We start from the raw sequence: 21046 nt of genomic DNA, 5'->3' as shown, positions 1-21046 counted from the left end.
AAAAATGAGGCGTAGCCGTTCGATCGAAGCATGAGAGGAGCGCTGAGAGTGTGCGTTGTGCCACTCGAAGCCCGAGTGGAGGCCCGCCTCCACCGCAAAGTTGACGTTGCGAGATGACGCCAGCGTCTCGTGTTGTTGTTGCCATCAACCTCTCACCGACTATGTCGACGGGTCCCATCTACCCCGTGAACGGGCTTGATACAAGCAAGCTGAAGGATGCTGTGCTGGTTGTGGTGAGTCGTTCACTCTTTCCGTCTTACTAGGCGCTTGTCTTCAGTGATAACGTTGTCCTCCTCATGCCGAGACTGTCTTCCCTCCATCCCTGTGTCATGTCACCTCCCATTCGCCTCACACGCCTCATCATGAGCTCACCAATGTTCCCGATCTAATAGCTAACAACAGCCTTCCGTATCACTAGGCAACGTCCCCCAACTCGCGGGTGATTTGCTTGTATCGTCGCTGGGTCTGAAGCGTGTTGCCTTCGTCGGTACGGGCGAGACAGTAGCCCCCTTTGCCGGATATGACAGCGAGGCCGGGATCTTGACCGGCGGTCTGGAACGTAAGCTGCTCTACAGGTCGCCCTCAAAGCTGACTCCAGTGTATGGTGACCAAGGATCTGTCTATGTCCTGCTGCAGCGCTCTCCGACCCTCAAGGTGCGCACCGATGGCTCTAACGATCTGACGGCATATGGCGAGCTAACACTTCAGACGAAGAAGGATGAGCACGTCGCCCTCATCGCCGCGGCGGGGAAGAGCTTTGGCTCTGTTCTCGTTCTCGCCTCCCTCGACGCTGCGAATCAGGACGATGCACAGCTCTTGTCAGTTCACTGCTCAAGGGAACGAACTGACGATCAGGACCCCGCACCAGGCCATCGTGCGCGATGCATCTACTCCAATCCTTGAGCGTCTCGCGCAGCTTCCCGCCCTCAACCTCCGGCTCGAGGGTGCTCCCCCACAGGAGCAACAGAGGGAAGGCGTCTACCCTCCGTTCCTCCCCGGTGCTGGTCTTACGAGGAGGACACTGGCGGCTCTGAAAGAGCAGGGCACGCCTGCCGGCGCGCTGGCCGCTTGGGTCGTCGAGGGAGATAACCGGGGTGATGCGCACGCTCTTGCTGCTAGGACGCTGGATATGGCTGGAATCGGTGAGCTCGGGGCATCGGGATAGCAAGAGCTGACGAAACAGATGCCCAGTTGCGGGAACCAAGCAGCTGGAAGGGATTGTTTGGAGGAGAGGGGTGGAGTGGTGGTGCTGGCATGGACGCCGAGATCCACGGATAGCCCTTTAGTCTCTCAACGTGAAGAACGCAAGGCTGGCGGATGAAGATGGTGGGATGGGCAGGAAGAACAGTAGAGCTGGACAGCATGACAGCAGGATCTACTCCGATGTTCTAGCTTCTGTGCAAGTGATGTACGACTACGACTGATAACCCTGGTCATGTTGCGTGTGCCATTTTCTGATGTGGTGTTCCGTGTTCCATCGTGAGGACGCCAGGTACGACGCAGATCTGACTGTGATTGAACTGTGCACAAGTGAGGCAGCTGAGTGTCATCTGCGCTCTTATCGGGCCCTTTGTGTGGTCGGGCGAGAGCAACCCGCCCTACACTTTATGGTGGACGAGGTCGAGGTGAAACAAGGTCAGAGGTCTGAGACGATGGAGCTCGTCTCTCGTGTGCCGATGTGGAGAGAGTCATGCTTCACAGTGAAGCCCGGTGACACTGCAGTACATGTTTGGCCGTGCACACCATATCAACAGTGGCCGAGGAGAAGCGGAGGAGAGATGCATAATAGTTTGCGCTAAGTCAGTTCACGATGAATAGAGTGTAACGCAAGTAAGTGCCCCGAAGCGAGTTGGAATGGGACTAAGAGTGTGCGCACGGTGCATCTTTTATGTGTAACGGTCGATTAGAACAGAGATGAGTGAATTGCTCATGAGCGGGTGCAGCATGTGGTCACCCAGAACACTCTCTCCTTACACCACGGCACGCGCCCTCGTCGCAGGAACGGCAGGTGAGACGCAGCCTGAGAGCTGAGAGAGCCTTTGACGCGTCTCACTGCGCGTGTCGTGCGTTATCGCGCACCAGAGCGGCACAGTGCAAAGGACAATTGGTCCCGCGGCGCAGTCTGGTATCAGGGACAAACAGGTGGCAGCCAGACGCCAAACGCGCTAGCACACTCAGGCACCCTTCACCGTAGCCACCGTAGCCACCGTAGCCACCGTAGCCATGAACCGGCAAACAACACACTCCCCCCCTTGTCTTTCACCTCTTCCCCTGGAGTTCCTTCCCCACTCTATCCTGCCAAGTGTGAGCTCTAATATCCGTGCACACTCTCTCCCCTCACCATACCCACTATCCCTCCTCGTCGCACCCAGACTTTCTTGATACTCTGCTACTCAAGTTTCCTCTCTCACTTCGAACACACACACACACACACACACACACACACACACACACACACACACACACACACACACACACACACACACACACACACACACACACACACACACACACACACACACACACACACACACACACACACACACACACACACACACACACACACACACACACACACACACACACACACACACACACACACACACACACACACACACACACACACACACACACACACACACACACACACACACACACACACACACACACACACACACACACACACACACACACACACACACACACACACACACACACACACACACACACACACACACACACACACACACACACACACACACACACACACACACACACACACACACACACACACACACACACACACACACACACACACACACACACACACACACACACACACACACACACACACACACACACACACACACACACACACACACACACACACACACACACACTCCTCTCCGACCGCACGACCGTCGTTCAACTTGCATCTCTTGCCCTTACGTTGACATTCAATTGCCATTTCAAATCCCCCCTTAGCGCTTTAGGCTGCGATCACTCCCCCTCATCCAGTCCTCGGCTCCCTCTCAGCCAGCCAATTCACACTCTCTCTCTCGCCCCCTCCCCTTCGCCGGACGGCAGACGCAAACAAAACAAAAGTCGACCACATCGTCGTCAACAACAACAACAACAACACACCATAACACCACTGTCACCACCACACTCCGACACCAGTAACATATCGACATGGCCTCCCGCTACGCCCAAGGCGGGCCGGGCACAACGAGCGCCGGTGCATTCTTCCAGAACCAGCGAGCACCCCAGCAATACAAGCCTCTCGCCGGCATGGGCATGAACGGCGGCATGAACATGAACGGCGCCGGCATGGGCGCTGGGATGAACGGCGGCATGCCTCAGCCGCAGATGCAGCCCGTCGCCAACGGAGGCGCCCCGCGAGCAGTCCGCCGAGGTTCGAACGGGGGCACGGCCCGCGGCCCGACCCCCGGCTCCGAGGACGAAGCGGCAGCGGCAAACGCATGGACAGGAAGGACACGAAGGATACCGCCTGGGTGCACTGGAGGGCTCTCAAGGACTTTCTCTCGGCGTGGGCGGATAAGGGTGAGTACCAGCGAGGGCTGCACATCCGCAGCATGTACTGCTGCAGCGAAGGCTCGGCGAGCTTGGCGGGCACTGGCGGGCACTGAGCTATCTGCGACGATGGCTCGGACGCCGGCATGCGTGGGTCGCAGTCCAGTGCGATGCGGCTCTCGGGTCTCTGAGGCTTTTCATTGTCGCCATATCGACGCCCCCAGCGCCCTCGGCGCCGTCGCACGGCCGGCACGGCCCAGAAACGAGCTGCACGCCGATCGCGATCTGCTCTACTACAACGAAGAAGGAACAACAACGCTGACAGAGCAGAATCGCCCACTGCGCGCGCCTCGGCACGAGACAAGCTGACCCGGCTGACGCGGCTACAATTCCTCGAACTCAGTACGGATGTGTACGACGAACTGATGCGACGGCTAAGCGTCGAGCGCGGAGGTTCAGAAGGAGCAGGTGAGTTGTGCTTCGGTGTGCGGCATGAATTTGTCTCGACTGTCGGGGCGATGGGGGGCACCGGCGACGGCTCGTGCAGAGCACCTGCGTGCACCTGCGTGGATCGTTCTAGGCCTCGCAAGCAGCTCGGTTTTTGGTGTAGTACACCTTTTCATGCCTAGAGATAGGCTCCCCAACCTGGCTGCTGCCAGAGCGACACCATGGAGGAGGAGATTGGCCGCTGGTTCGCGTCGTGCAGGCAAGCTGACATTGCGCCCTCAGCCCCGTTCCTCCCTGTGCGCGACGACTTTCACCCAAAGCGGAACCAGGCGCGGCAGAAGCTTGCGACCCTGCCGAAGAACCGGTTCAAGGACCTCGCTTCCGACGTCTTCTACGAGCTCCGCCGGCGATACCCCGAGTTCGACGACGACACCTCGCTGTACGGCGGCGACGATGCGCAGTCTGCCACCGGCGGCCCGCCAAGATCCGACTCGCGCTCCGCCCTCAGCCACGACCGCAAGGGCTCCGGACTCTCTTCTGGCGGCGGCGGCCAGATGGCCCAGGTGCTCCGGGCGCAGGCGGAGGAGCCCAAGCGGTTCGCGACCCCAACAGCGGCGACGAGCGACATTGTCGTCCCGAACAAGAGCACGATTACCGAAGAGGCGATCGAGGTCCCCTACGCCCGGGACAGCGTCGACGGGGCCGCCGACGAGCCGCCCGCAACCCGCTTCCGCACCGAGACGCCAGTGAGCATCCGGAAAAACTCGCGCGACGAGGTCGTGTCTCCGCGAACGACCGAGGAGAACGGTCCCGGATGGCACGAGCGCGACAGCTTCATCTCGAACACAACATCGCGGTCGAAGCCCATCGACGGCGACGCCGAGGAGCGGATCCGGAAGGAGTACGAGCTCCGCGTTGCAGGGCTTGAGCGGCGGTGCAACACGCTCGAGGGCGAGAAGGAGGACCTGTCCCGGCAACTGGCGGACGAGCGCGAGCGGCGCAAGGACTACGAGGACGAGGTGCGCGGTCTAAAGGAGCGCGCGACGACACACGCTTCCTCGCTCCGCAGCATACAGCACGAGCTCGACGTGGCGAGGGATGCGCACGCCGCTTTGCGCGAGCAGACCGACGCCTCGGCGCGGGCAGCGAGCGACGAGGCGGGGGAGTGGCGATCTCGCGCCGAGGCGCTGGAGGACGAGCTGCGCCGTCTCGAGACCGAGCACGCCAATTGCGGGCAGGGCGGGGCGGACGAGGCCGTCGTCGCCGAGCTGCAGGGCGAGGTGAAGAGTCTCGTCGAGGAGCTGAATGCGCTGAGCGTGCAGAACGAGGACCTCGTTCTCGCGTCTGAGCGGCATCGCGAGGCGTATTCTGCGCTCGAGGCGCAGCTCGCCGAGTCGCGGAAACAGTTCCAGGCCGCGCGCACCGAGCTGCGCAACCTCAAGGCGACCTCGGTCATGTTCACCTCGCAGCCCATGTCGGAGGACCACCTCCCGGCCTCTCCCGACGGCAACATTGCCGACATGCACGTGTCTGCGTTCCAGAGTGCGATCGACAATCTGCTCCAGGTCGCGCGCTCGAGCCAGCCCACCGGCGTCCTGCCCGCCATGAAGGCCATCGTGGAGGCGGTGACGGCTATAGGCGAGGACGTCAAGGCGTTTGAGGACCAGCCGAATCTAGACGTGGACGTGAGCAAGCTCGAGTCGCTGAAGCACGACAGCACGACGCGCCTCGGCGCGCTCATGACGGCGGCGCGGAACCACGCCATGGCCTCGGGTCTCTCGCCCGTCGGCCTCATCGACGCGGCAGCGGGCACGCTCTCCGCCAACGTGGTCGAGATCATCAAGCTGCTCAAGATCCGGCGCACGGGCGCCATGCGCGAGATTCTGAAAAAGCGCGCAAGCATGAGTATAGCGGACATGGTGCGCCGCACGCCGTTCGACGAGAACGAGGAGCGCAACGACGGAGGCGGAGGCGGGGTCGGCGGTATGTCGCCCCGTGTGAGTCCCGGCCGCTTCGGGGCCAACGGCAGCGTGAATGGGTACACGAACGGCTCGAGCCCCGGATCAGGCTACGCGCCGCTCTCGCCCAAGGCGTCGCCTGCGTCGCCTGCGTCGCGCAACCAGCCCCTGGGTCACAACAACGTGAGCAGCCTAGGCGGGGGAAAGTACGAGACGCCCGCGTTCCATACGCTCAGTGCGCAACCGGAGCTGCGCATCAACAGCTTCCAGTCGGCCACGACGCGGTCCGACTCCTTTGACCTCGAGCGGAAACAGAGCAGTGCTTCTGGAGGGAGCTATGCGAGCTCCCCGGGCGGCCCCGGCGGCCAAGGGCAGCATCAGCGATCCCCGTCCGGACCCTCAGGACATCGGCGGCAGCCCTCCTCCGCGCATAGGCGGGAGACCAGCTCGCGCGGCGGGGATCGGGAATGGGACGACGTGAAGCCGTACCTGAACACGCAATCCTCAGCTTTGGTCTCGAGCATCCAATCCCTCCTCGCGGCAATAAGGACAGGCGATCAAGGCCAGACGCTGAACCAGCATCTGTCCGAAGTCATTGCGATCAGCTCGAGCATCGTGGGCGTGACGCGGAACTGTATCCCGCCGAGTCTGAGAGTCAGGGGCGATGAGTTGTTAAGAGACCTGGTCGCGAACACAAACAAACTGAGCGAGGCGCAGGAGACCTCGAGAGGCGAGCAGTTTGATAAACAGACCCGACAGGAGATTGCGAATTACTCGTTTGGCGTGGCCAAGAGCTTGAAGGCGTTAATGAAGCTGGGGGCGGAATGAGCCCTCCGAGCACTTCCGAGCACTTCCGAGCGAAGCGAGGAAGGCGGGCAAGGGCGAGCGGCGCGCGGCGGCCCGCGCGTGAGGGCGCTTCGCTCGTATTGTGGCCACTCCATGGTCGCAACTCTGTCTGTCCCGCCACATTCTCGCACTTGCAACGTGCGTGGATACTCGCACCGTGTTCCTCGCTCGAGTGCTCGCCACATGCTCGAGTGCTGGCCACATGCTCGGGATCCTCGACACTCGACGCGCCTGACACTCAGTGCTCGACCCTCGACCCTCGAGCATCTAGCCTCGATGTCCATCGCGCGCCGTTGCACGCGCAGGACGGGCGCGAGCGAGCTCATCGTGCAAACGTGCAAACACACATATCCGCCCCTCGGCTTCTTGCTTCTTGCTTCTTGCCGCTTTATAATTTCCTTCTCCCACATACATATACCCATAACAACATTACAACGTGTAACTGTACCAACAACTTTCCAACTCTCCAACTCTCCAACTCAGCTCGGTTCGCTCCCTTTACTTCCCTTTCCCCCTTTTCTTCGATTAGCTGTCCGGTTTTTATCATCATGCAACTCTCTTTTTCTTGCCTTCGACTTTCTTAGTGGCAAGTAGTGTGATTGATTTGCAGAGGATAGGAGAGAATAGATCACCAGCCATCTACTGTGGTAGGGCTAACCGCGTGAACAGGCTGCAATCATCTCCGACCGGAGTGGCACGGGAGGATGGAGCACTCATGAAATGTCATAACGCAGTACACACTCTACAGACTCTCTCCCGCCTCACCCCGCCTGCCGTTCCAGAACACAGCAGAACTCGCTGAACACAGCAGAACTCGCAGAACTCGCTGAGCTCGCTTGCGCTCGCTGCGCTCCCTCAGCTCGCGCTACCAAACCCCCAACGCCTCATTGAGCGGCCGACAACTCCGGCTCTGCTGCAACTCGAGCGCGCGCTTCAGATACTCCCGCGCCTTCTCCCTGCGTCCCTGCCGCTCAGCAACCGAGCCGAGCAGATACCACGCCTCGGCACAGTCCCACCCCTGGTCCTGGACGAGCTGGTTCAGGAGACTGTTTGCATTGTCGTAGTCTCCCGCGTTGGCGTGTAGGCGCGCAATACACACCAGCGCGGCGGGATAGTCGGGCCGCAGGAGGAGCGCCTTGGTATAGGAGGATAGGGGGCCGTCCTTCACGCCTGTCGCGGCGGGATTCGCGTTGCCGTTGCTCTGCAGGGGGATTGAGGTCGGGGAGGATGGCGAGGTGGGCGAGGACGGGGCGAGCGAGAGGGCGGTGGGGGGGCTCGCTGCGCTCGCGGAGAGGGCATTGTTCTGGCGCCGCTCCGCCTCCTGCAGCGCGCCCAATTGCACCCAGATCGCAGGGTTGGCCGGGTCGCCCGCCTCGGCCTCCTCGACCGCGACGAGGCACTGTTCCAGCTTTCCACTCCTTCTGAACGTCGCCGCACTCTGCAGCCACAAATCGGCCAGCATGCGCTCTTCGGCCGGCGTGCGCCCGCTCCGCTGCAGCGGGGGCGGGGGTGGCGGCGCGGCCCGCGCCTGCCTGTAGTGATAGTGCGAGTGGATCGCTGTCGGCGCGATGGACAGCGACGAGGCCGACGCGTTCCGCTCCCCCAGTGCGCTGTCTGGGGACGAGTGCGGCGTGCCCTTGCCGAGTTTGCCGTGGCCCCTAGCCACGGAGGGCACGTGGAGGTGTTTCGGGAGGAGGGAGCGCTTGTGCGCGCGCCTGTCCTCGTCTGACACGCCCACGCTCTCTGCCGCACTGCTGTTAGGAGTGCCGGGGGTCGAGGGCTGGAGTTGCGGCGAGGGCGGGGAGATCTGCACGTCATTAGGCGGCGTCAGGACGTAGCTGCCCCCGAGGTCCATCGAGGTCGGCCGGTCACCGGTGCGGGAACTGATCGTACCGCCTGAAATGCTCAGCGCCGGCCCAAGACCCACACCGGGCGATGCCTGAGACGCGGGACGCAGCGGCTCAGTCCGCGACGAGAAGAACTTGAACAGCTCCTGCTGCCTGACCAGCGCCGCGTCGGGGCCGTCGAGCTTCTCCACAATCGTGTTCAGCGTCATGCGTAACTGCAGAATGGCACTGAGGCGCTCGTCCTTGCCTGGCCGCGCGTCGGGAATCGCCGGCGTCGGCGTCAGGTCGCCGTTCGGCATGAGCAGGGCGTGCTGCGCCTTGGTGGGCTGCCCGTCGTAGGCCGTGTCGCCCTCGTCGGCGAGGGCCGTCTCGTCGTCCGTCTCCCAGAGCGACGCGCCCGTCTCGGCCGCCTTGCGCGCCGCCTGCCAGTCACCCGTTGCTGTCATGAGCAGCGCAAGGAGGTGCCAGCACCGCACGGCGTTGCTGTCCAGCTCGAGTGCGTGTCGCACGGCTTGCAGGGCATCGTCGATCTGTCTAGATTGCGTGTACGCGTACGCCAGGTGGTAGTACGCCGACACGCTGTTCGGGTCCAGCATGGTCGCCGCCTTGAGGTGGTTGATCGCCTGAACTTGGAGCTGCTTCCGCTTTCCACGCTCATTCAGCGTCAGCGACGCCGTGCCGACCGCCTCGCTGCTGTTCGACATGCACAGCCGGATAATCCCCTTGACCTCCTCCGCCTTTGAAGTGACCAGAGGCGTGACGTTGCCGCGCTTCGTCACGTCGCTCGCAAGCGTCGCGTACCGCCACGCATTAGCCGCATCGTTGAAGTGCCGCAAAAGCATGAGCGCGCCGGTATTCAGGCCCTGCACAATCTCGTCGTCCGTGTCGACGTCGCCCTCCTCGCTCCGGACCACGCCGTTCAGGTCCTCCTTGGCGTCCTGGAACTCGTCGTGGGAGGACTCGGACTCGAGCGCCTTTACCTCCTTCGTGACTTCCTCGTCCGTCTCGGTCGGGTGCCGCTGCAAAGTGAGGGGGTTGTCGGGATCCTCGGTCTCGCGCGCCTTGAGCACGAGCTGGACGTAGAGCTCGAACACGCGCCGCGCCTCCTTCAACTCGCCGGTGACTTCCAGCAAACGGCCAAGGTTGCGCAGCACGCTCTGCGATTGGTACGTGAGCGACGTCGCCCACCAGAGAACGTTGACTGCGTCGCGCGCAAGCGCCTGCGAGAGTGCCGGGAACTGCGCTGCGCGGTTCGCAAAGCTGACCACGGCAGAGTTGTACTCTCCCGCACGGGGGAAGGACGTCGTCTCGCTCAGCAGCCGCTGGCCGCACCGCAGCGCCTCGGACACCTCGCCGCGCCACATGACGCGCGCTGTCCGCGGCGGCGTGCTCCCGGCCAGCATGTAAGGCTCGGGCGCCTGCTCGCCAGAGCTGGGATAACTCGTCTCGAGTGCCGTCACGTAAAGGTCGAGCATGCGCTGTCGCTGGCGTGCGCGGAAGTTGGGCGCCCAGTTGATCGACAGCGCGTGGTACGTTCGAAGAATGCGCAGGGTGAGCGCATTGTTGCCCGTGTGCGCGCACATGGCAGCGGAGCGCGTGAGGGCGAGCGAGACCCAGCGGAGGATCTCGCGCTGCGACTCAAAGTTCGGGATCGCCGGTTTCGGGGCGTTCCCGCTCGCAACGAGGTATGTCGGCATCACGAGCGGCGACACACTCAGGCTCTCCGTCATGGCGACAGCGTCGAGGTACAGCTGCATGGCGCGGTTTGTGTCCGGCCGCGAGCCCATCTCGTAGCACATGCCCTGCAGAACGCGCGCACGAATCCTCTCCGTGACGGCCGCGTCGCCGTCGACAACTCCAAAGTCCGGCTTGCTGTCCCATGCAAAGGAATCGAGGATGTTGAGCGCCCCGTCAAAATCACCCAGCGCCACGAGCGCGTACGCCGTCGTCAGCGCGACGGACGGCTGGTCCTTGCCCGGCGCGGTGCTGCGCTGCGCCTCGAGCACCTTGAGTGCTTGCCGGACATCGGGAGCATGCTGCTGATCGACGACCCAGCCCCACACGCCGTGCGTCGCCCAGGCGTCTGGTCCCGCGCCGTCGGGCCCGTCGAGATCGCCGTCGGAAAGGTGTGCGGATGGCTTAGATTGCACATGGACGTAAGAGGAAGACGAGCCCGCTCCTGACACGCCGCCGCCAGACACGCCACCGCTGGGAACAACCGCCGTCTCCTGCGACTGCAATTGAAGGCGCTCTTCCGGCGCATACGGGATCACAAACGAGCTCGAGAGGTACGACAGCGACACGTTCCGGACAGCATGCACAAGTTCGGTATCTGGACGTCAGTTATGGAAATCGACGCGGCAACTCACTCCCGCCAGTGTGCTTTCCCCATTTACGGATGAGCTCGTTCCAGGACAGAGGGGAGCCGTTCGGTGTTGTGCCCGGGTTGGCGTCTGCCCAGGCGCCGCGGACGAGGGCTGCGCCGAGGCTGGCATGGTAGTGCGCGCCCTTTGGGGTGAGGGCGTTGAGAGCGGGGCCCATGGCCAGTGAAGGTGAAGGTGCAGTGCGGTGTCGGCGAGTGTGAGGTGTTGAGAGTGGGGATGGAGTTGAATGTCGGTGGTTGAAAGCACGTTGACGCCGCCGGTTAGAGTGCAACGTTGGTGGCCAGGCGGAATGGGTGGATGCGACAACATCGCAGCGTTACGTAAGCTGACGCAGTAGATCTCGACGTGACTTGCCGCGCGTGTATGGTGAGAGAGAGCGCACCGAGTCAGCGTGATGCGGAATGCAGAAGAAGATGAGAGTGGCCCTCGATGGGGCGTGGCCTCTTGATAGTGATGAGACAAGCGATGTGCGCGACGTTGCAGCAGCTTTGGACGACCACTCTGCAGTGCTCTTCAGGTGAGGTAGTCGGCCAAAGGCAGATGTGATCGGCCAAAACGGGTCAGCGGTCAGCCTTGCCACTGCAGTTGTTGCTGCGTTACCGCCATGCTCTCGCACGGAGAGCGAAGATCTCTGTTGACCGTCTGGCCATCTCGTCGGTAAGCAAACGCGGAGTCCAGTTCCAAGTGTAAGGCCTGTGCATGCCCCTCATGCATGTTGACTTGAATACGCCGATCCCCCGGTGGTGGGTGTTGCGCGTGCCTGAGTCCTTTAGCTGGCCGAGTCGAAAAGTCGTCCGCAACTGTCCTCCGCTCTTAGCCGGTCGAGCGGTCTCCTGACGTCCTGAACTTTACTTTACCGATTATCTTGTGACTCCGACTTTTCCTTCACCTCTCATCACACTCAATCCTCCAGTCCAACAACCCACAGACCAGAGGACATCAGGAGCCAAACGCCATGTCCACCCCCGTCGCCATCCCGCCGCGCGAGCGCAGCGGCTCGGCCACGCTGTCCTCTGCGCGGAGCCCGAACTCGAACTCGCTCTCCCGCTCCCCCGTCACGGCGACGACGATCGAGTACGCGTCCACTGCCCCGCAGGCGTCTACGGGCCACGACGAGGCGCAGGACGAAGACGTCCCCGCGCACCTGTACCAGAAGCTGCCGCGGCAGTACCTCGAGAAGGGCAAGGGCGGGCAGGACGTCCCGGACTACCTCCGCATGATCCTCATGTGTAAGTGGGAGAGAGTGTTAATCTTGATAAAGCTTACTGACCCACAAAGCTAAGGTGTACACTGCCCCTCTGAACCTGCAGGAGACGCCGCTCACGCACGCGGTGAACCTGTCCAAGCGCCTTGGCTGCGAAATCTGGCTGAAGAGGGAGGACCTGCACCCGGTCTTCTCGTTCAAGATCCGGGGCGCGTACAACATGATGGCCTCTCTGTCCGCCGAGGACAAGGCGCGGGGTGTCGTGACGTGCTCGGCGGGGAACCACGCGCAGGGCGTTGCGCTCAGCGGCAAGGCGCTCGGTATCCCCGCCACTGTTGTTATGCCCTTGTCAACCCCCTCGATCAAGGTCAACAACGTGCGGCGCCTGGGCGGCAACGTCGTCCTGCACGGGCAGGACTTTGACGCGGCCAAGGCCGAGTGCCTGCGTCTCGAGAAGGAGAAGGGGCTGACGTTCATCCCGCCCTACGACGATCCCTACGTCGTCGCGGGCCAGGGCACGATTGCGATGGAGATCTGCCGCCAGGTCGCGGACCCCGATGCGCTGGACGGCGTCTTTGGCTCGATCGGCGGCGGCGGCCTCTGTGCCGGCATTGCGGCGTATATGAAGCGCGTCGCGCCCCGGACCGCAGTGTACGGCGTTGAGACGGTCGACGGCGACGCGATGGACAAGTCCCTCAAGGCCGGACACCGCGTCGTCCTCCCCGAAGTCGGCCCCTTTGCGGACGGCACGGCCGTCCGCCTCGTCGGCGAGGAACCCTTCCGCGTGTGCCGGGAGCTGCTGGATGGCGTCGTCATCGTCGACAACGACGAGATCTGTGCCGCCATCAAGGACGTGTTTGAGGGTGAGCCACATTCCCCTGTATCCGCTGACAAGCAGAAACGCGCTCGATCCCCGAACCCTCTGGCGCGCTCGCGCTCGCGGGCCTGAAGGCCCACGTCATCCGGAACAACCTGCAGGGCAGCGGGAAGCGCTTCGTCGCCGTCGTGTCGGGGGGGAATATGAACTTTTCGCGTCTGCGGTTTGTCGCCGAGCGCGCCGAGATCGGCGAGGGCCGCGAGGTCCTCATGGCCTTCAAGGTGCCCGAGCGCCCTGGGTCGTTTGTCAAGCTGCACAACATCCTCGTCCCCCGCGCAGTCACCGAGTTCAGCTACCGCTACAGCGAGCCCGAGCACGGCTGGATCATCTGTTCCTTCTACCTCGTCTCGAAATCCGGTCCCGAAGGCGGCATTTCTCCCAGCGACCGGCAGCGCGAAATCAGCGAGATCGTGTCACAGCTGAAAGACCTGGGCATAGACAGTCTGGACCTGAGCGAGAACGAGTTTGCCAAGTCCCACATTCGCCATCTCGTCGGCGGCCGCAGCCGTGTCGACAACGAGAGGATATTCCGGTTCGAGTTTCCCGAACGCCCCGGCGCGCTCTCGCGCTTCCTCGGCTCGCTCACGCCCGGCTGGAACATCTCCCTGTTCCATTACAGGAACCACGGCGCTGATGTCGGCAAGGTGCTCGTTGGGCTGCAGCCGCCGCCGAATGGCGACGCGGACCACAGCCAGCTCGACGCGTTCCTCGAGGAACTCGGGTACCCTGTCGTCGAGGAGACGAATAATGGCGCGTACAAGATGTTCTTGTGTGCCTAAGGTGAGGCGGCGCGAGCGGAGCGAGCACAGTGAGAACACTGTCGACGCGGGACTGTGCCCGAGAGGAGGAGTAGTAGCATCGCGCTTACGCGCATAGATAGGACAACACGACCAAAAAGTACATAGACATTTTCTTGATATGACAAGTTTAGGCCAAGCACGAGCACGACTGCACTGCGATCTGCATTCCTCGACGCGATATCAGTGATTGAGGACAATGGCGAGTCGCAATTGACCACGGCCAGAAATAGCCTCCTCTCGTCAGCCATCCCATCTCCATCTTCCCACTACAGGCACACTCATCATGCTTCTAGACTTCAGTCATTACGCAATCAATGCATAACTGCTACCTGACTAGCTCATTATCGTCAGTGATGTATAGAATAAACTATGGTACACCCGCACCAGGCAGGTGAGGTTTGGGATGAGGAGGAGGAGTTGGTTCAACATGTTTGTTCGCGCGCGCGAGGGTATGGATTGTCCGGTATTTCTCTATTGATGGGGGTTCGCCTACTAATCGTACACCTGTCGTCGGGGAGAGTAGGCCAGCTACAGGCCGGTCAGACAGAGTCCGAACTTAGTAGATGTTGGTAGAGTTGTAGTACGTAACCGAGACAACCTCCCAGTACGCGTCCTTGAACGAGGCACCCTCATTGGCGACATACTCGGAGCACGTCGCGTAGCCAGTCTTGGCGCGGCAAGACGACCACGCGCCCTCCGAGCCAGCCCAGTCTCCGCACAGCGTCGTGTCGAAAATGTTGAAGTTATCGTAGAACGCCTCGTACGGTGAGCACGACGTCGTCGGGAAGTTGGCGACAGGCGTGCCCCAGTTGTCAGGGTTGGGCGAACCGTCCTTGATGTCCTGGGGAATGTCTGAACGCTTGAAGAAGTAGACCTGGATGGCATAGTCGGCCCAGACAAGGGCGTAAACACCACCGTTCGCATTGTTGAACGACTCGCCGTACGAAGCGTCGCTCGACTGGTCGAGGACGCCGCATCCCTGGTTGAACGTGGCGGCAGATCCACAGTTGAATGCGTCAAAGTCGCCGTTGCCACGGTGAAGAACACCCTTCTGGCCGCTCTCAAAGTTGCCGGGCATCGTGCAGCCGGGACCAGTGTGCAGCGAGACCTGGTTCTGGGTGTTGTCGTTGACTCCCTCCAGAATGTCAATCTCACCGCCGTGAGGCCAGTTCGGGCCGTTCTGCCACCAGGCGGGCCAAGTACCGCATCCAGTCGGCATGTGAACAGCGTCCATGAGAACCATGCCACCGGTGAAGACACGCGTACCGTGGATACGCACAGACTTGCGCTTGCCCTTCTCGCGGTAAGGAGTCGTGTCGACCTTCATGACAGCGTTGCCGCGCTCATTGATGGAAACGAGACCGTCGTTCCAAGCAGTGCCGGCGTCAACGTAGTGAACATCGCCATGGGTCGGGTCGTCAAAGCTCCAGAACCACCAGTGCTTCGGGTCGAAGAACTCGTTGCCGGCAATCTTGGTGACGAGCTGCCACTGCGAAGTGGACTCGGGTGGGTTGCCGGAAGAAGTAGTCGTAGCAGACGCTGAGGTCGAGGACGAGGCGTGCAGGCAGTCCCAGTCCCACTCAGCGCAGGACGAGGTTGCCGACGCAGTCGGGGTAGCGGAGGAAGCGTGGAGACAGTCCCAATCCCAAGCGGCACAGGACGAGGTCGCCGACGCAGTCGGGGTAGCAGACGAGCGGTGATGGCAGTCCCAGTCCCACTCACCGCAGGACGAGGAAGACGACGCCGTGGCGGTCTCAGATGAAGTGGTCCACCAGGGAGTCGTCTGCGAAGTCCACCAGACGGTAGTAGAGGAAGAAGAAGAGCTGGACGACGAGTCAGTCGGCTTGTTCCAGTCATCCGTCTTGGTAGTCTTGGTGGGCTTGTCATCGTCGTCATCATCGCCGTCGTCTCCGTCATTCCAGTCCTCATCGTCGTCGTCATCATCGTCGTCATCGTCGTCGTCGCCGCCGTGGTTGTGGCCGCCAGTGGGCTTAGGCTTCCAGTGAGGCCTCGTCTTGGTCTTCGACGGCTTGTGCTGGTGCTCCTTGCCTCCGTTGTCAACTCCAGTAGAGTTGCCACAGTTGGAAGAGTCACCGCCACGGCGAACGACTCGTCGCACCAGGCGACGGTTGGCCTCGGGGATGGCGCGCCCGGCGACCTTGATGTCTGCGCGGTTGTTGAGGGGGACCGACGCAGACTCGACGACCGGCGTCAAGAGCAATGGCAAAACTGCCAGGAGGGTGGTGTACATGTTGAGAAGAATGAGCTTGAGGGTAGCGAAACAAGGTTAACTAAGGGGGTGGACGTGCGACTAGCGCTATTCGACCTGCGAGTGTCCAAGTTGGCGAAGACGAGCCAGCGTCTTCGGTCTGTAGGGTGAAAAACAAGACAACGAAATGGGTAGCGATCGTCAGGACAAAGAGTGAGGTCGAGAATAAGGTCGGGAGAAGTCGAGATGGAGTGGATGGGGGATGTTGTCGGCGGGGGTGGATGAAGGCCGTAGACCGGATCACAAGTTGAATCGAGCATGGTGGGATACGTCGACAGGTTAGGAGGGATGGGATGGAGTGAATGCCAAGAGGGAGGATGATCGCACGGATGGCGGTGAGCGCAGTAGGATGGATGAGGCGCAGTCGTGCAAGAGTGAAAGCGTCACAAGCGTTTGCGTGTGATGGTGGATGCGATGGGAGGCGTGGGCGGATGCACAGAGGGGGAAGCGCAGAGGGAGGGCACAGACAGGGGCACGGACGATAATGCAAGAGAACAAAGAGAGTGTGTGCGTCAGCGTCATGTCCACGTTCTGATCAGCAGGGGGCCGGGCGTCGTGCAGATCGTTGCAGATCGCCATTGTCGACGTTGACAAGCCGCCGTTAGTCACTCACAAGAGGGATGTGGTTGGGGGGTGTTGGATGGGTGGTGGAGAAAGAAGAAGAGAAATGCGCCTAGTCATGTTATGATATGTGCGGTGCGGTGCAGCGCTGCAGCGGTGGGGAGGGGGGAGGGGGGCGAGTGAGCAGTGGAATACAGTGGCAAGCGTCTGCCTGCCCCCCCTGCCCTCTGGCTGGGATGAATGGTGCAGATTGCAGTGGCTTGTGGCCAAGAGTACACTAAGGAGGTCATTTCAGGGGACACTCTGCCCATGCCCCTGATCAGCTTGGCCACTGGTACACGCTGGCAGAGAGAAGGAGACCAGACGGGGAACAGAAGGACGGCACGGGAACTGCACTCCCAAATGCGCCCAGGGTGGACGAGGGCGGCAGAGCCCAGGGTCCGAGAAAAAAAAAATCAAGCGCGTACCGTCTGCACCTGCACCCACCCACCCAAGACCGCTAAACTCGGAACTAAGCTCGAACCAGTCAAACACGCTGCTTCCATGCTGCTCCACGATACACTGCTGCACAGCGCGCACAGCGAGGAGGAGACGTGCGTACCTCTCCATTTAAGAGTTAATTGAGTTAAGCAGTGTGCAGAGCCTGATTAATGTCCGGTTCTCACTGCACATGTCGCCATCTGGATGTCGCTTGTTTGTTTGTGTCTGCAGACGCCACCCCCGTCACTACTACGGCCGTGAGTACCAAGCTTGGCTCGGCTCGGGGCAGGTCACGCCTCCTGTCGTTGCGGGCAGAGGCTCGAGGGGGGGAACTTGGGCGCGGGCAGTACACTCAGGCCTTGCTGCGCTGCATACGCCGGGGAGCCCGCTGCGGCGGACGCAGGCACGCAGCCTGCGAGGTTTCGATTCCGACTTGTCCCAACCGATGTGCTTCCAGGTCCCGAGTTGATGAGAGTCTCAGGGTGCACGCTCTTTATGCAAGCCAACCAGAATCGTGCGTCGTAATGGCTGACCAGTGCCATTCAATGTAGGAGCTGGCTGCTGCCCCGGCGCAACATGTTCGCCTGCGAGCCTGCGATCACCTATGCGGTCTATGCCATGCGAGTGGCCAGGCAATCATGCGATCATGCAGCAGAGACTTGCTTCCGACCGTCTGCTTACGCTCCTTACGTTCTACGGCGAGATCCCTCGAGCCAAGAGACTACAGAGCACGCAGGCTGGCCGACTATGGCAATTTGGCTTGGGAGCCTGAGTGCTTGGGCGTGCGGTACCGGCGGTTTAAGACAGAGGACGTACGCCGTCATTACGTGTTGTCTGAGCACGTTCCGGTTCCAAGAGCCAAGAGCGTGCTATGGAGTGCTGAGCCCACCCAAGTGCATCCAAGCCTTAGACGGTGCGCCGAGACCGCCGCGCACAGCCGCCTGTAGGCAGTCACCGGTACAGGATGAGTAGGCGCACTGCGACTCGTCCAGTCCATAGTGCTACAGTCGGCCGTGGAATAAATCGCGCATATTCTAGCACGCGCAACGCCCTGAGCTGGAATCGATGGCATGCAAGCAGTGCTCGGCGCAGCTCAGCACTCCTCGAACTCGGCAGACGAGAATAAGACAGCAGGATCGTCGGTTGCATATATGCCTGCCCACTTGCCGTACATTGCGTCTCTGACTCCGAGGCAAGTGCTGTTGCCCGACATGACCCCCCTTGCCCCTGTCTTGGTAGTCACGGTGCGCAGATCCCGCTGTGGTCACAGTCACGGATCTCGTGATAAGTCACGGCGCTTATCCGCGTTAATGAAGAGCAAAGCGTGCTAGAAACCGCAGAACAATGTCACGCAGAATACGCTGCGGTTGAGCTGGAAGCGGCATCGCCTCCTGCGGACATGCGGACGGGATCTGCTCCACTTGCATCCGCTAAGACGCAGGACGCGCACGTACGCGCGCGTAATGCCGTATTTGTCAGGCCCAAGCACAAAGGTCCTGGGCAAGGTCCCCCGTGTTTATGTCGACTAGGTACGGAGGTACGGAAGGCTCCAAACGGTTGTGGTGCATCCGAAGTATCATACTCCCCGAAATCTCCCTCTCGACGTGGTTGGCAAGACGAAGTGAGAAATAAGCTCAGCCCTCAAGGGGGGTTAATCGGAGACAACTCTCCCTTTGTTGACTGGACACACCTTGGGGAAAAAGCAGGCGCGTCTTGTCTGTGTTATCGCTTCTTGGCAGGAAAGTGACAAGGCGTAGGGTGCAATTTACGTGCATGGAAGCTCGACTAGGCTCCCTGAGAGAGTCAGCGTCATCCACTGTCTCCACTGTTGAGGGCGGTGTAGCGACCAGCCACCGGCCACCAGCGAGTCGGGGAATAATAGAGCGTTGTTTGGGTCGTTCAAGCTTGATCGATGACGGCATGCCACGTTGTTGATACCACCACGTGCTTACCTAGCCTACCTACACGTATTACAATTCCGAGAAGAGGAAGCCTCACATTCCTCGCATAAATGTTGAAGCGCGGTTTGCGTCCGCGCACGCCATGGATCTGAGTTTGCTTCTCCGATCTATGGTCCGAGTCAACCAAGTGGAGGTTTATCCAACCGGACCTACGTTTGCGGAGATTAGATTAGCGCACCAGAAAAGTCGACTCACCCCCCTCACCTTCCTTGCAACTGTCTTCTCTCTCTACTCACTATCCCTTTGATTCCACTCACACTCGCAATACCCCAGCTGGACTAGAAGAACGGAAGGGACAGGAAAACGATAGGCGGCAACAATGACGATCGAACTCCAGGAAGAGAGGGAACACGTCCCCGAGCAGCTCACCATTGGCGTGCTCGCCCTCCAGGGCGCCTTCCACGAGCACATTGCCTATCTCAACCGGTGAGTCACTCGTAGCTGTCCACGAAGTTGGTAGCTAACGTCAGTCTCCGGTCAAAGGGACACACGATCCGCGCCATTGCGGTGCGCACAAAGGATGAGCTTGACGTGAGTCATCATGAGCCGCCAAGATCGCGCAGATGCCTTCCTTCCTTTCTTCAACCCTATCTGCCTTCTTCCCCGCCTGTCTTCCTCATCCTCTTGCTCCACCCGTGCTCCTCTGCTCGGCGCTTGATACCTCCCCCCTAAGCTGTCGGAGATAGGGATTTCAGCTGACGCACAGCAATGCTACGCCCTGATCCTCCCCGGCGGCGAATCGACCGCCATCACGCGCGTCGCAGCCAGAACGGAGGGCCTCCTCCCCGCCCTCCAGGCTTTCGTTGCCGACCCCAACCGGCCAGTCTACGGGACTTGCGCCGGCATGATCCTCATGGCTGAGCCGGATGGAGTTGGTGGCGGCAAGAGGCAAGGCGACGGGAAGGCCTGGGGTGGCATTCGGGGGATGAAGGTCTGGCGAAACTTGTATGGTGGTGAGTACGCTCGACTCTGGACACTGTGGTGGTGGTGGACAGTCGGGGATAGTTATCCCCGGCCCATCAGCGCAAGATCCGTCGCAGCCGCCGAAACCAGCTTCAGAGACGTAACGCGTAGCTGACAAACCCAGGCCAGCTCGAGTCATTCGAGTACCCCCTCGCTATCCCCTCTCTCTTCTCCCTTCCCGACGAGCCCTTCAACACGATCTTCATCCGTGCGCCCTGTCTGCACTCCCTCTCCCCCTCAGCTCGCGCCGAGACGGAGATCCTCGCCAGCCTGCCTCCGGAATGCATCCCGGCCCCGCCGCCCGCTGACTCTCCTCTCGGCCCGGCCGACGAGGAGACGCTGGGCGCCGTCATGCTCCGCCAGGGCCGGAAGCTGGTCACATCATTCCACCCCGAATTGTCGGGGGATGCGAGGATTCACGAGTTCTGGGTCGAGAGGTGTGTCCTGGGTCGTAAGTAGAGCTTAGATGCTAGAACTGTTGTATAGAGAGGTGCTTGGGGGAGAGGGCTACTGATTCGCGACTGACACACTGATTCGGACGCAGGTGACTCCACTGGAGGCTGACACAGCAGCTTGTGGCCTGGCCGCAACAGGCGGCCAGACTGACAGCACAGTGCTTCCTCCTTGATGAGGCGAAACTGCGCTGCATAAAGTGATTACATGTAAACTTCAAGCACTATATATACTTGCCGCTGGATAGCGACGACTACGGACTGAGAGGTACACAACAACAACAACGACATTGTAAGCCGTCAAAGGGAGGAAGTGAGGAGGAGATTGATTGCGCAACAAGCTGCACATACAGCCGTGTCACATGAGGGCACAGAAGACCTGTACCCCGACCTTGAATATGCGCCGAAACGCAAGAATCTTGCTTGAAGAGTACCGAAAACTCGCCAAAGTCGCGAACCTTGA

General features: G+C 61.0%; 7 protein-coding genes across 7 annotated transcripts; 5 read left to right on the top strand and 2 right to left on the bottom strand.

The window, feature by feature from the left end:
- Positions 1 to 113: 113 nt before the first annotated feature.
- A1Q1_00358 (uncharacterized protein) lies at positions 114 to 1278 on the top strand (the record flags this gene model as incomplete). Its single annotated transcript, XM_014326007.1, has 4 exons — positions 114 to 233; positions 403 to 822; positions 869 to 1142; positions 1184 to 1278. The coding sequence occupies 4 exons, from the start codon at positions 114 to 116 to the stop codon at positions 1276 to 1278; spliced, it is 909 nt and encodes a 302-aa protein (XP_014181482.1).
- Positions 1279 to 3192: 1914 nt separating this feature from the next.
- On the top strand, positions 3193 to 6767 carry A1Q1_00357 (uncharacterized protein; the record flags this gene model as incomplete). Its single annotated transcript, XM_014326006.1, has 2 exons — positions 3193 to 3564; positions 4194 to 6767. 2 exons carry the CDS (start codon positions 3193 to 3195, stop codon positions 6765 to 6767), a joined length of 2946 nt encoding a protein of 981 aa, XP_014181481.1.
- An 883-nt stretch (positions 6768 to 7650) lies between these two features.
- On the bottom strand, positions 7651 to 11173 carry A1Q1_00356 (uncharacterized protein; the record flags this gene model as incomplete). The annotated part of the gene is made up of 2 exons (XM_014326005.1): positions 7651 to 10964; positions 11029 to 11173. The coding sequence occupies 2 exons, from the start codon at positions 11171 to 11173 to the stop codon at positions 7651 to 7653; spliced, it is 3459 nt and encodes a 1152-aa protein (XP_014181480.1).
- Positions 11174 to 11971: 798 nt separating this feature from the next.
- Positions 11972 to 13169, top strand: A1Q1_00355 (threonine ammonia-lyase; the record flags this gene model as incomplete). The annotated part of the gene is made up of 2 exons (XM_014326004.1): positions 11972 to 12245; positions 12295 to 13169. The coding sequence occupies 2 exons, from the start codon at positions 11972 to 11974 to the stop codon at positions 13167 to 13169; spliced, it is 1149 nt and encodes a 382-aa protein (XP_014181479.1).
- A 71-nt stretch (positions 13170 to 13240) lies between these two features.
- Positions 13241 to 13876, top strand: A1Q1_00354 (threonine ammonia-lyase; the record flags this gene model as incomplete). Its single annotated transcript, XM_014326003.1, has 1 exon — positions 13241 to 13876. The coding sequence occupies one exon, from the start codon at positions 13241 to 13243 to the stop codon at positions 13874 to 13876; it is 636 nt and encodes a 211-aa protein (XP_014181478.1).
- Positions 13877 to 14453: 577 nt separating this feature from the next.
- Positions 14454 to 16148, bottom strand: A1Q1_00353 (endo-1,3(4)-beta-glucanase; the record flags this gene model as incomplete). The annotated part of the gene is made up of 1 exon (XM_014326002.1): positions 14454 to 16148. One exon carries the CDS (start codon positions 16146 to 16148, stop codon positions 14454 to 14456), a length of 1695 nt encoding a protein of 564 aa, XP_014181477.1.
- A 3339-nt stretch (positions 16149 to 19487) lies between these two features.
- Positions 19488 to 20695, top strand: A1Q1_00352 (pyridoxine metabolism-related protein; the record flags this gene model as incomplete). Its single annotated transcript, XM_014326001.1, has 5 exons — positions 19488 to 19594; positions 19639 to 19699; positions 19875 to 20121; positions 20256 to 20582; positions 20676 to 20695. The coding sequence occupies 5 exons, from the start codon at positions 19488 to 19490 to the stop codon at positions 20693 to 20695; spliced, it is 762 nt and encodes a 253-aa protein (XP_014181476.1).
- Positions 20696 to 21046: the final 351 nt, after the last annotated feature.

The sequence above is a fragment of the Trichosporon asahii genome (assembly GCF_000293215.1).
Source record: "Trichosporon asahii var. asahii CBS 2479 unplaced genomic scaffold scaffold00020, whole genome shotgun sequence".
NCBI classification, from domain to species: domain Eukaryota; kingdom Fungi; phylum Basidiomycota; class Tremellomycetes; order Trichosporonales; family Trichosporonaceae; genus Trichosporon; species Trichosporon asahii.
Note: the sequence above shows the minus strand (reverse complement) of the source record. Positions and strands in the feature narration are given on the sequence as shown.